Below are 14,636 nucleotides of genomic sequence, written 5' to 3'. Positions count from 1 at the left end.
TACATTGAAATGCACAGCCTGGGGCATGGGGGAGCAAGCAAAAAAAGAACAGGCCATTTATTTACCTCCCCAAATATGCTTCCCTGTGTCAACCTTCAAGCAGCCAGTTTGAGAACTGCTGGCCTCAGTGACATGTCCTGGATCTCACACAGAACATCACTGCAAAGGCTGAGAACATGGAGCTGCCTCCTCTGTGCAAAATGCACTGCTCAGAGGAGCCTCTGACCATCTTGACAGACATGCAAGCACTCCCCGAAAAAGAAAACAGTTCTGTAACAAAAGTAACAGTCCCACTGTTTTGTTTGCATTACAAATAAGCACCTGAGGTGTCCCATGGGACCCAGACTTTCCAAAGCAATCTGCACTACTCCAACACATGTGTGACAGTATGTGCTGCAGACTCACCTCCAACAAACACAGGGCAGGTCAGGAAGATGTATTATGGGGTACAGTTTGATGTGAGCATCTCAGACAGCTTCAGGACATGAACTATGTCTTGGATCTTTAAGATCTTTCCTTTGATTGTTGAAGAAAGCCACAGAGGTGGGAACAGTGCACAGTAACCTCCAGAACTGCATGTTCTCACTTGCCACCCTCTCTCACCTTGTCCACAAAGTCTGTCTTCAATCCTAACATTCACTGGCTCTTGTTGGGTTTTGATCACAAGTTCTTCAAGGTGAAGATTCTGTCCTTTACAGGCATAGCATGCAGGCAGCTGCACAGAGGAAGCAGGCCCACAATGCTGGGGCTGGCCAAGGAGGCTTCAGAGCACCTCTGGTGGGACAAGATGGATCAAACCACTCTCCCCATTCTCATATCCACAAGACAGCACAATGCAAAGAGCTCAGACCAGTCTGCCAGTGTCAGGAAGGGGAACTCTGTGCCCTGAGTAAATGGGATCTTACTGCTTAAGGCCTTCCACTTACAGGCCTGAACATCCCATATCTACGAACAGCAGCATTGTGGCTTGTCTACAAAGCAAAAATCCTGCTCCCAGCTTTGTCACTGGGAAGAGAACATGACTCAGGTAGCACTACTGTGGCAGCATCTGCCTAGGACAGTCACACTGCAGAGATGTCCTCTGCAGACATCTCCTCAAAGCCCTGCTGCTTTGGGACCCTGAGCAGAAGAGAGCTGAAAGAACAGGTTCCCTGGCTTCCCCCACACAGCCCCCTGAGCACGAGGATGGGGGTCCTGTGAGCAGACCTACTGCATGGAGAATGTCTCTCCAGCAAGGCAGGACCATGGCTCAGGGGGCTGACAAGAGCATCTCCACATCTCAGCTACATGCCTTAGCTTTGCTGTCCCCATAGACCAGCTGACAAGAGCAAGTCCTGCTGTATTTCCTAGCTAACAGCATCCTGTGCTGAAGGCAGCCTGCCCAGCCACCCCAGAGCCACCAGTACCAGCACTGACTTCCAGGGATAGCAGAGAGCACCAAGAACTGGCTGAGCCTCTAAAGAAGGTTCAGACTGGCAGCCTGGCCCTGCCCCCCATACAACATTGACACATCAAGACCCCAGTCCCCACCTCAAGCAAGATAAAAGTAGTAATCTGTGTCTTCTAGCAGTGAGGGAGAATGTGATTTCTGTATTTTCAGGAGTACAGAAAAGCATACTGCACCTTTAGAAGAGAGGAGCTCTCCCTGCAGCAAGGCCAGCCTGCAGTCCCTCTCCACTCCATCCAGAAGCCTAGGGATCCATTCCACACCGTGGAGCTTGACTCTTGTTTGGCTGATTCCTTTTCCAGCCTCTGATTCTGAACATCACTGCATGACATTCCTTCCTCTGCTAAGCATCTTTCTAACTGTGACTGAAGAATCTGGCAAGTGACCAAGTATTCTTTAACCTCCACATTAACTATTGTTAGCTTTGGCAAAGCCCAGCTCCTGGGATGCCTGATGTGGTATCGCTTACTGCTGCAGCCCACAGGAACTGCTGTAGTGGCGAGATTCAGAGAACAGGGATCAGGTAGCAGATGCAAAACAGAGCTCTCACCCACGGTGCCCTGCATCCCCCACTGCCTAATGAGCTCTGGGAACAGCTACAACTTTTAAGCTCCTTACTTCTGCAAAAGGTTTGCAGACAGTGAATGTGCAGAACAGAGTCAGAGAAGCTGTAAGTTAGATGAGGCCAAATGCTACTTTTAGATCACCAAGATGTGTTGGTAACTTTGCAGCTCCATAGAGTGTTATTTATCTTAGGCATGGTGAGGAGATAGAGATGTTTGGCTCTAGCCAGCTGTGTCTGCTGGAAGATGGCACAGGCAGGCTGCACCGCCTCCTCAAACCTCAACAGAGCCCTCTTGGCTTGTACTCTTACTGCCACATTCCCAACAGTAAAGTTCTTAGTCCCACATCCCACTGCACAAAAACTAGGATATATCTTTCTCCCCTCATTCTCATGAGTAAGCCCAACCAGTGAAATCAGTTATGGCTGCTCTAAGCAGTGCCAGAGATGGTTCTTTAGCCCATTTTTTACTGCAGACTGCAGGCTTTGCAAAGCACCAGCCCCAGCCATATTCAGACAACCAAGTTCTACTGATGGCAGATCCTGTGCAGAAATGTCCACAGCCTTCATCAGGGATAGCTGAATTCAGGGACCAGACGGCAGGTTTTCTTAAACAGACTTTATGTTGCTTAATATAGCACACACTCTTCCTCAGTATCTGCACAACACTGAGTTGGAGATGTTCTGAGATTTGCACTGAGGAAGACTGGAGAGGTGGGAGAAAGGCTGCAGGAGGAATCATTTAAAAAGCAAGAGATGACTTTGGAGAAGCATCATCTGCAAGCAACAATCTCCTAACAGAGGACTGGCAATGCAGAGGCCTGGTTAGTAATGAAAACAAAATGTGAACCAGTGCATAGTCAGGCTATGCAGCTGCAAATCCATCCAGGATTAGCCTCAAAAGCTGAAGATGTGAAGAGTTGAGTCTGGCTCATAGCTTTCCTCCAGGGGGATGTCCTGCATTGTGCCTCACTGTACACCTACACAAAACTGCTCTGTGATCCCGTGCACCGCAGGCCTTCTTGTGCCACTCCAGCACTACCCAAGTCACAAAAACTACTTCAGTGCCAGCACAACTGGAGCCCTGCCGTGAGAAGGCTTCCTTTGCCTTCTCATTTATTCATTGAGATGCCAAAGTTCCCTGTGTATTTCCTTTATGGTCAACCCTGCTTTGGACCCATCTCATTTCAGTACCTTGATTTCTGCTGGGTTTGCTCTCAACAGCCCTTCTTTTTACATATAGGAAACTCAGTATTTGTTCCCTTCCCCTACCCCATGGAGGAAAATCTCTAGTAACAGCAAATTGCTCAGAATTTTTTTGCATCAAAATGAGTATTGACTCTTGGGCATGCCTCAATCCCACTACCCCACCACAGCCATGTACCCAGAAACATGGGCTGCTGCGGAGCCCATAAACACCAGTACCAGCAGCCCCAAAACCTGCCTCAGCAGACACTCACTGCCAATTCAGGCAGCAACTGCAGCATAACACAGGATAAGAGTTGGGCAACTCTCCTTCTGGAGGTGCTTTAGCCACCAGCTACCTGGATCCTTGTTTCATTGCAGATGTTTCCTTCCTGCTCCCTGCACAACTGCTCCAGCTACACGAGCTCCATCTGAAGTTCCACGGAGAGCCTTTTCCCTGCCCCTGTAGTGCATGACAAGGCACGCAGTGTGTTATACTCAAGTCACGGTCCATTTGTTTCTCATCAAGGCAAGTACCAACAGGACATTCAAAAGGCAAAGGTGGCTATCTCAGGTTAACTGTGAAAACAGCATGGAGAGTACAAAAAATCTCTAGCGCTAACATGACTGCTGTGAGCTTTTTAATTTAAGTAAAGTCTTCGCAGATACGCCTTCTTAAGAGGTACTTACGTGTTCCCCAAGCCCTGGTATGTTTATTGATCACTGCCCACAAGAAACTGTACTTCATAGGGCATACTGCCTCCTTATGATTGAAATAGCTTCCTTCCTTAATCAGCATATAATCAGATATTCCCACACAGGAGAACTATAGCCCTGATTGACAAGATAGTTACAAAAATAAACCCCAAGTTTAAATATAGTTTGCTCATCTCCCTGGAAGGTATGTAGTATTGTGTTATACAAGTCTACCATAATTTTCCTTGAATTAATATAGTCCATATTGCCCCACTGCCCTGATCACTATCAATTAAACTGCTCACAGATCTGTGTTGTACAGGAGAGCTGGCAGCTATGTTGGGTGGGAATGGCAACTCGCCTTTCCTCTGCATGCACTGACTTACCATCAGTACTTCACTGGCAATTAAAACATACAGGCTTTGAGTTCACGTACCAGTTGAATGTGTGATTTCCAGTGCAATTGTAGAGATGGATAGGTAAATAACTGTGCAGGACCACACAGCTATGTATGGGAACAAAATGCATATGCTCAACCTGAAGGGATATACGTGGATGAGATATCTCCGTATGCAAACACGCAAGCTAGCCAGGCAAGATTTAATTATCTCCTCTTTCCAGGGTGGACAGTTCAATAGCACAATACTCATTGCATTTCTTCCAATCTGTCAGGATGTTCTGATGTATTAAATATGCAATGTAACGAGGGCAGAGCTCTATAGCCCTGATCTCGTTTAAGAAAAAAAGAAAAATGAGATTTATTTTTTTTAAACCCATTCTAATCATAAAATGCTTTTCATCTGTTAAAAACCTCCCCATTGCTGACTGGCTAAAAATCATGGGACAGACCTCATATTTATTATGCAAATCCTTAGCATTAAGAAAACAAATCACTAACTAACATCCGTCTCGCCCTAAAGGAAAATAAATTTACAGAACCAGGCACCTCTCCCCTCACTCCGTGGGCAGCGGGCCGAGCAGCCCGCGGCTCGGCAGGGACGCTCCCCGCGGGTGCTGCAATGTCCCCAGCACAGCGGCAGCCTCGGCCGCCCGGCCCCGCACCAGCCCGGCCACTGCGGTCCTTCCGCCGCCGCCCCCCCGCGCCCGACCCACCTTTCCCTTCCATCGCGGAGCCTTGCGAGCGCCGGCAAGTTGCGGGAAGACGCGCACCCTCCTCAGCCGAGAGCCCGGCGGGCAGAGCCGGCCGCCTCTGCCTCGCTCCGCGGTGGGGACGGCGCTGTCACAGCCCCGGAGCTGCAAGCAAGCAAGCAAGCGGCGGGGGGCACGGCGTGAGCGGCCGGGCCCCCCCGGCCCCGCGGGGAGCGGAGCGGAGCGGGGCTGGGCGCGGGGGGAGCGCGTTACCTGGCGGGAGCTGTCCCTGGCCGAGCGGTGCTGCGGGGGCGAGTGGCTCCGCGGCCCGCCGCGCTGCCTGGCACCGCCCGCATGCGCGCCCCGCCCGCGGCCCGCGCCCCGCCCCCGCACCGCGGCACCGCCGGGCCCGGCTGCGGGATCCGCGCCGCGCACACACAGCGGCTGTGGGAACCGGCCCCGGCCGCGCACGCACAGCGGCTTTGGCTCTGGGAACCGGCACCGGCCGCGCCCACACAGCGGCTCCGGGCTCGGGGAACCGGCACCGGCCGCGCACACACAGCGGCTCCGGGCTCGGGGAACCGGCACCGGCCGCGCACACACAGCGGCTCCGGGCTCGGGGAACCGGCACCGGCCGCGCGCACACAGCGGCAGCGCTCGGTGCTCAGCGCGGGCACCGGCAGCGCCGGCAGAGCTCCCGGGCCGGGCCGGGACCCCGCAGCCGTGCGCCCGCAGCCCCGCTGCTGCAGGAGCGCGGCCGGTCCCGCAGGTGCCCCGCAAACCCCCAGACCACAACTCCCACACGGGCGGGTCGGGGAGAGCGCTGCGCTCGCCCCCAGCCTCCCTGATCCTGAGCCACGCTGAGCTCGCACACCTGCGAACTCGGAGAGGAGCTCTCGGGAGATGCCCGGACTCAGGTTCAGGCCTTCCCTGGATGTGTTGTTTCAAGATTAATTATGCTGATTCATAAAACGTCCACCTCTTGGCTAGTTTATGCTTTTCCACCTTTGCATCCAGCCACTGGATTTCATTCCTGCATTTCACTCATCCTCCAACTCATTAATAAAATAAACAGTCCCCTGCTAATAAGTTGATAAAACATTGATACCAGGATCAAGTCACTTTTTTTTGGAGAACAAAGAGTTCTCTCCTGTTACCAGGGATGTTCCACTTTGTCCGTGGAATTACCTCTTAAATTTTTTTTTCAGATTTTAAACTTTTGTGCAATGGGGATGGTAAAACCCAGTTCTGCGTTTATGATTTGTGCTACTGAAAAAGCAGCTCATGGCATCCTGGGAGCTACACGAATAGAGGATAGATGGCTCCAGCACGATCTAAGTTTCTAAATACAGGAACAGTAACTCCTCTCTTTTACTGTTCCTGTTTACATCCGGGTGTTCAGATCTTCCCTTCTTACCTAGGACTGGCAAAACACTCTAATTACATGGTCTCTCATTCTGAGCTACTGCAAAACATCCTGAGGACACTACCTAGGGGCATTCACATCCCAAAGCCATACCCTGAGTTTGGTTATGGAGGTGAACACTGCACACATCATTCCCAGGCAGTTCAGAGCAGTACCTGCTCCAATCTCAGCTGCCACCCCACAAGGTGCCAGGGCACTTAAGTTAGAAACCGCCCAGGATGAAGACCCAGCACATAAAATCCACATTTTAACTGGCTCCTATCCATTTATTAGGTCCTACACTATTAAGAATGACATTAGGGTTTTTCATCTCAGGACTGAATAGTCAGGTACTGTAGGCAAGCTGTGAGTCAAACTGTGCTGTAGAGAACTGATGAAACAGACTTAGAAACTGAAGATGCAACAGACATTTACTTTGACCTTCTAGTCAAATCATCAATTCTTTCTTTGACTGATGTGGGATCCTATTTCCCTGTTGCTGTGTCTTTACCCACCATCAATGCCAAACTCACTCAACTACACTTCCAGGGTCAATCTGTGTGCTTTTTCTGAAAAGCAATGAAACAATGACTCATTCAAGGTCTGTTAGTTCTCACTAACATTTCAAAATACAATCAGATTATACACGAGAGTGCTCCACAACTCCTCAGCCGGTTTTTTATAACTCTTGGATTCAAATTATCAGCTCCCACAGATTAAACATCAGGCAAAATCTCAAAGGACATTAAAGTTCCTGGCATCCAAGTTCAATAACAACTTTCAACAGATAGGCATAGAAATACCCTAACTTTTTTTTTTTTAGGCACAGAAATACCCTAACTTTTAAGGTGCAGCCAGGCTGTTTACCAAGAGCACAGTCTGAGGCACCACTTGTAATAGCAGGCACTGGACCAGTGAACCAAGAGCCTCATTTCAAGGCTGTGCAATCCCTGGAAAGCTAACAGCCATCAATAACTCAGCTTCACTGAGAAAGCTGGGCAACAGCTCCTAGCTGAAAGCATCAAGCTGAGCCCCACTGCTTGTCAGCAGAATATGAAAACCAAGTTTCTCTAATGTAGGAAATGTATTTTTCCAGTGTCCTGACAGGATCAGCCATAATGTGTTCCCCACTGGCAAAGGCAGGTTGAGGTTTGGGGTTTTTTTGGAGGTTTTGTCAAAGGAGGGGGACATTAATTAGCTGTTCAGAGATCTTGCTTTTGCAGAGCAAGGCAAAATTAACATTTTGTTTTTGAGATGTGAAGCATTTCTTCCTTTGAGATAACAGAGGGTAGAAACATAGAACATCCAAACAGAACATCCAAACCCTCTAATTCACACATTCAATTTTCAATCACAGTTTATCAGGGCTTTCTGGGTCACATCTGGGACATCACAATTTCTCTTCCAAATCACAAAACCATCACAAGGCCTTAAGATGCACATTCTTAAAAAGCCAGCTTGAAGAGAGAAGTCCCTCCCTTTGCTCCTTCAAGGCTTCCCTCCTCAATGCAAAGAAGCAAATTCAAGGGAATAAATCCAGTGAATATTTTCCCTCCCTTGCCATTTACAGGTCATCTTTCAAATTACTTATCAGTAGAGAGAAATATGATATTGCCTGTGCTCTATTCTACATTAAAGTACATCCTGTATTAAAGTTTCAAGCAAGCTGGACCAGCTCAAGTTAGATCACTGTTTCTCCTTTAGTCCCTCAGGAAAGTCTGATCCTACTCTGGCTTTGCAAGTATCAAGCATCAAATAACACCACACACATTAATGGCATCTCAGTAGTGCATCGAGCTCTTCCCCAAACCACAGCAGGAGAATGCATTGCAGCACTCAGGAGGTGCAGATGTGCTGAACCTGGAATCTTTACTACTCACACCCCTCAGCCAAGATGGAAGAACCACCTTTGAAGCTCTGCTGTGCTGTATGGAGCCCACAGGGCTGCCAGGGCTGCTTCCCTCACATGCTCAGGCTTTGGGAGTAACCTGAAATCACAGTACAACCAACAAAGTGGCTCAATCCAAGCAAAAACCACCTTGTGCAGACCCTGCTTTCCCAAAACGCCTCAGCATATCCTTGACCCGTGTCACGGCAAGGACATGGCTATTTGGGAAAGGCAGAGTTACTCCTTCTTGATCTTAGTTCTGAGTGGTTTTTGTGGGGCTGCAGACACAGGGTTTCTTCATGGCCACCTGTATTGCTGTTTGATCAGCAGGGCTCTTGCTCAGCCTGTGCTGCTGAAGACCTGCCCTCTCCACCAGACTGACCCACTCTGAAGAGCAGAGAGCTGTCCCCTGTTCCCAGGGATGGCAGGACATGCAAGGTCCTACTGCTGGAGGCAAGGCTCACAAAGAGCTCAGCCTGTACAGGTGAGAGGGAGCAGCAAAGGCTCAGCTTGGCTGCTCCAGATAGAAATAGAGAAGTTCCCTGGCCCTACGGCCCTTGAGGAGCCTGCTGCTCCCCACCTTGATGGTGGATGCTCACTGCCTGCCCTTGCACCTTTCCATAAGCTGCCAGCTTAGAAACAGCCCTGACCACAGACAGGATAAGGACAAGTGGCCATTTTGGCATTGCTGCAGATTGTAAGTCCACATGATGATCATGCATGGTGTCCCAGCTGCTGCTGCTCCTGCCCATCTGCTGCCCTGGCACAGAGCCTCCTTCTCTAAGAGGGAACCTCCATTCCCAGGGGCAGAGACACCAGACAGCCTGCAAAATGTGCAGATAGCCACACATGCTGCCATGGGCTACTTCTGCATGGGGCTGGAAGTGCCAGGAGGGAGCAGATTGCCACTGGGGGGATATCACCTGCCCAGCGCCAGTTTCTGGGGATGACCATCCAAAATGGAAACAAAGGCAAAAAGGCACAGTCTCAAGGGCCCGGTGACCCACTGGCTTCTATAGCAAGCTCTGCACAAAAGCAGCCACAAGTCAGCTTTGCTTTCATTTCAAGAGAGTGCAAATTGAGGTACCAATGTTTCAGCCTGTTTCCAAACTGCCCAGAAACCAACTTCAGCACCCAAGTAAGAATTCCCAACCAGACAGAGCTGCTCTCACTGCAGGCAACAGAATATCACTTCTCCTAAACGAGGTTTAAAGACCATGTTTCTTAAAGGAAATGGACAGCTCAATCAAAAAGGAACTACCCTGAGCTCTGGCCAAGAGGGAGAAGTAACTACAAACCTGGATATTTAGAGTGGGTCTGACCTCAAAGCCAGCTGCAATGGCAAGCAAGAATCAGCTAAGTTCTTCTTAAAGTCCTTTTTTTGACCTCTGAAGCATCTATCCAAAGCTACCAATGGGCATTGTTAGCTAGCTACCATCACTAGCCAGCAGATTCCTTAAGGACAGAAAGAGAAATCAGCTCTGTACCACACCATGCTCAGAAGATTCCACGTGCCATGAGCTGGGCTCAGATAAGCACAAGCCAGAGCAGCAGGTTCCAAGAAAGTAGGCCATGACACAGCAGCAGCAGGAAGGACCTCTAACAGTACTGAGAAAGCAAGGAACACAGTGGGGAGGGAAAGAGGAGTAAACAGAGACCATAACTCTTTAATAATATAGGTAGAGTAAAATACAAAATCATTTTTACAAACTTCAATCCGTCACCCTGAGAATGATGTACATAAGTTCTGATTATGAACAAAACACAAATGATTACTACATCACCTCCTTACATCACCCAAGTAGTTGCTAGAAGCAGAAGTAGTGCGTTAGGAACTTCAGTGTGAAATAAAGACCAAAACCACAACCTTTGAGCTAGCTCAGAGTTTAATTACATAAAATTATTGATTAAATGTTATTGAGATTAATCAGTCAGTATTTTATTAATAAAGGAAAAACACTAATGTCCCAAAAGTACCAAAACAAGGGAGAGGTTTTGCAATTACTTGCAACAAAGTCAAAAATTAGTGTGGAAGACAATCCTAGATGGGGGATCCATCCTGTTACTGACTCAGGAAGTTCCTTCTGAGCACCAGCTTTCTTCTGCTACTATTCTTCATAAACATCTGTATATAACCATTTACGCTAACGAGAGTATTGGTGTTGATTTTAATGGTAGACAGCTCAACTCCCAATTTTAGTTTTCTGTGAGATATTGAGCACCCCAAGCTCAGCAAAACCTATAGAAGGCGGATGTTGTTCTCAGTCCTTGCGGCAAAATGCTTTGTGTTTTCAGGGCTAACTCTCAGACCCTCTGAGCCCCACTGCAGGTTTCTGATTACTCAGTATAGTAAATAACTTTGTCAGATCCTCAACCAGATGGGGACAGGGAGGAAGGTGTCTGAAGTCAGGTTGTTATACCATTATAAAAGCTTAAGACTTTCATGTAAGTATGTGAAAATTAGCCGCTGAATGGAGCTCCTTAAGCTCTAGTCCCTTTTTGACTTGATTGGAAAAGGTAATTACCTGCATTTGGAATTTATGCAGGATAAAAAACTTTACAGGGCAGAGGCAGGAAAGAGCTCCCTGCTGTCAGCTCAGCCCTGCTAAGAGCCAGGTGCTTGAATGCCTGCAGACAATAGACTATTCACCTTAAAATCCTATTTGTCTATGTCTATTTCCTACAATTAAAAAAAATAAATCTATTAGCTCATCGCTATTCTACAGCCATCAGCTGAGTAGCAGTCACATTCTTTATCTGCTATTTCAAGAAATCACAGCAAGCTGACCTCGGCCAAGGCCCAGAAAGCAATTTCTTTGCCTTATTCCTACCCAATAAGAGCCATTTCTAGAACAAGGATCTCTGCCCTCAGACACCACAGTCCTGAGATATTCCCTAAGATGGCTATTCAAATCCAACTGACAACCCCAAAATCCTAAGCATGTGTCAGACTGCTCCAGTGACCCTGATGTAGGGGACAACAGAGCCTTGAGCACAGAGTCATCTCCTATCCAGCTCCAACATCTTCCATTTGCCTGTGTTTACCCTGTTCATTTTAATGCTATGTTTTCCAGAATGTTAGAAAATAACAAATGCAATAAAACCCACAGAGCCAGGACTATTATCATCAGTGTATTCATAGTGCAGCTTTTCCATGCCTCAGGGACTTGGATGTCTGTGATATTTCAGGCTGAAACTCAGTTTGTTCAAATACAAGAGACAGATAAGCACTGCTTGATACCAGCACCACTGACAGCCTTTTGGCTGGGCCAGTTCAGAGCTTAAACTCCTCTCGGCCCATGTCATCACAAATAGTGAGAAATGAAATTCAAATAAAAGTGAGATGCACAATTGAAAAGGCAAAGGCAAGTGAAGAAGGGAAAATGACAAAAGCAGAGGGCAATCCTAACTGAACTCACTGTCACCTGAGAGAATGGCAAGAAGAGTCCTTAGGAGGGAAGCTCTTCACTGGGGGGTTCAGCTGCCCTCCCATCTGCACAATCAAACCTCATGCCTTTAACCCAAGCCTTGCAAAGCATGGCTGCTTAGAGGGAGCTCAGCAAGTGAGTACAACTCTCCTCTTTCTAGACATTGCAGCAGCATTTTCAAAGTAACAGCTAAATATAAATGTAGAAAATAGTGGAGACTCAAGAAACAATCTGGAATTGCACTCAGTGTAGCCAGCAAGTTACTTCAATTTTGTTCACTCTACAGCTGTTCCCCATCTCTGCTCTGTTGCAGGCCTTTCAGCAATGATGAAGCAAGACTGAGATCATGGGCAGCATTTGTAACCTGCTGCCTGTTAGATGTTCAAATAGACTGCAGCAAGTGCAGCCCTGAGTTGGAAGAGCCACACACTCCTGGGAAGAGTCTTCCTTTATTCTACAGAGTTTAACACATGTCAGGTGAGAGAGGATGATTTTCCCATCAAAGAGGGATGTCCAAGCTGGGTTTGAGAGGCATTTTCAAGAACCAAGTTCTGAAAGCACTCAACACCTAGGTGAGATCAGAAAGGCTCCTGTTTCTGTTCCCATCTTCCACCCTTGCCCTGCTGTGGCCAGGAAGCCCTGGAATAGCAGAGTTTTTTAGCTGTCAGTGCTACACACACCTGCCATGCAGACCAGAGCTGGCCACAACAGCTTAGCCAGCTAAGAGGGTTCCCAGGAGCACAGTCCTGCTCCTGCCCATCCCAGCCATGCCCAAAGCTGGTCTCCTTTGGCTACAGGAGGGTCAAAGCAGCATCACTATTGCCCTTTCCCAGAATGTATTTTTCTACTGCACATAATTAGCCTTTTCTGCCCAGCATTTCTCAGCTGACTGATGAGCAAAAAGTGTATTTCTCTTTCTTAGTCAAAGTGGTTACCCTTTAAAACTTAAATATCAGAACCAAGCAGCAGCTTCAGCAAACAGTGCTAAGAGGACATTCCTCTTTGTCAGAGGACCAGCTGCACAGATACTGAATGGCGAGGGAAAAAAACCAGCAATCCCCTGGGCATGTTTACAGCATTTGCTGCATTAGGGGTCAGGTTTGTAGAGCACCAACTCCACCAGATATTTCTTCTGGGCTAGGGAAGGGATCACCTTGAAATCAACACTCAGCATAGACAGGAGAAGCTGGGATCACTCTCACCAAGAAGGAAAAACTGTATCAGTAAAAGAAAAAGGTGCCAGTGAAGATCTGTGTGGTGTGGGAGAAGCATGCATTAAAATAGCTGTGACCTGAGAATCCAGTGCCATATTCAAGTTAAGTGACACGCACTTTGAGGGCCTTACAGCAATGGCAGTTGTAACTGGAAAAGCAGGAATGGGCTGAAGGTGAGGGGACACTGGAGAGCTCTGATTGAAGCAAATACCTGGATCTGCACAGAGATCTTCCAGATCTTCCTCTCTCCTCCTGTCTCCGACTAAGGAGAGGGGACAAGGCAGCCACAAAGGCAATTTATTGCTTGGATTAGGTCAGTAAAATAAGATGTAAAGGGAGGAGAGAAAGAGCCCAAGGACAGAGTGATATAGGACACTTGAACAAATTTAGATTGGAAAAGGCCAAAGGGAAAAACAGCATCCCCCAAGGAGCTTTGTGGATAACAGTCCAGGGAGAGAAGGGAAGAACAGAGGAGTAACATCCCAAGTGATATGAGTAAGGACATGAGAGGAAAGAAGGGCTGGCTGATGGAGGCACTTTGCAAGTCAAGGTGCAGTATTTAGAGAAACATGTGGGGGCTTGAATAGCAAGTTTGTTTTTTTAAGGAAGAGCTGCCAGAAGAGAGGGTGGGCTGAAGGGAAAGAATAACAGCATGGATAGGAATAGATGTAGGGAGTCTGGAAGACGGGAGAAGGTGCTGGTGCTCACATCCAAGAGACAAGGACAAGAAAGAAGAGCATATAATCTTGCATTTCTTTTTAAATGTAGAAGAGATTTTGGTCAGAAAAAGAAATGAAGGTAGAGGAGGAAGGTTTGGACTGATTCAAGGTGGCAGGAAGCCAGTTGTGACTGAATCCCATGCCAACAAGAAAGCTAGAGAAGGAAAACTATTTAGTCAGCAAGGTGGCAAAACTGAAAAAGTTTAGCACACTCAGCATGGCAATATAGTCTGAGACCCTCCAAGTAACAGGAGCAGAAGCCCAGGTTAGAGTGAGAAAGCACTGGGAATCAACAAGTGCCACATTGCAGTGGAGAAGATGACAGATTCAGGATGGGAAGAGATCAACTGCAGCAAACAAGAGGACTGACAACAAGGAAATAGGAAGATGCATTGTCAAGGCTGAGAGCACTAGAAAACCAAGTGATGGGATGTGCAGCCAAGTCGGGGGAGCAGGAAAAAAAAAAAAAATAAGCCAGCAAGTGGGAAAAGCAGAAAAGCAATGGAATTGTTTTCCTGAGGAAGACATTTTCCTGTCAGATCAAGAAAGCACCATCAAAGGGCTCCAAACTAAAAACATTTACTGGAAACCATGCTTCATCCTGAAGATTTCCCACATCATGAGTATGTCAGCAAAAAAAATATAACGTCCTCAGTGCAGGGGTCAGAGCTGCACCCTAGTGTGCCAGCCCGGGTGGGAGTGATGCTGAACCGGAGCTCCCGGTGCAGGCTCTCCCCAGCAGATCCCCGGCTGCGAGCCCCAGCCAAGCTTTGCCCCCGCTCCCGGTGCGGGCCTCCTACGAGCACCGAGCGCTGCGATCCCGGCAGCTGCACACAGACACGAGCCACGCTTGCAACACAAGGCAAAGCTGCTCTCCGTGCCCGCTGCCACCTGCTATCCCTCCCCTTCCCGCAGCAGCCATTCTCTCCTCTTTGGGTTTTTTTCCCCCAACTCCTCCTCCCCGTGCGCTTTCCACCGCTAGAGAGTCCCCAGGCACAGCAGA

General features: G+C 48.3%; 1 protein-coding gene across 1 annotated transcript in view; it reads right to left on the bottom strand.

The window, feature by feature from the left end:
* The window catches only part of FGF12 (fibroblast growth factor 12), a 217,903-nt gene extending 212,494 nt beyond the window's left edge, over positions 1-5,409 (bottom strand). The window contains exons 1-2 of the mRNA XM_005484930.4: positions 5,253-5,409; positions 5,004-5,144 (exon numbers count right to left, since the gene is read on the bottom strand). Coding sequence (XP_005484987.1) covers positions 5,004-5,016 — 13 coding nt within the window. The 5' untranslated portion in view covers positions 5,017-5,144; positions 5,253-5,409. The remainder of the gene's footprint in view (positions 1-5,003; positions 5,145-5,252) is intronic.
* Positions 5,410-14,636: the final 9,227 nt, after the last annotated feature.

This window comes from Zonotrichia albicollis, chromosome 9 (assembly GCF_047830755.1).
Source record: "Zonotrichia albicollis isolate bZonAlb1 chromosome 9, bZonAlb1.hap1, whole genome shotgun sequence".
Classification (NCBI taxonomy): Eukaryota; Metazoa; Chordata; class Aves; order Passeriformes; family Passerellidae; genus Zonotrichia; species Zonotrichia albicollis.
This window is presented reverse-complemented; position numbering and strand designations above follow the sequence as displayed.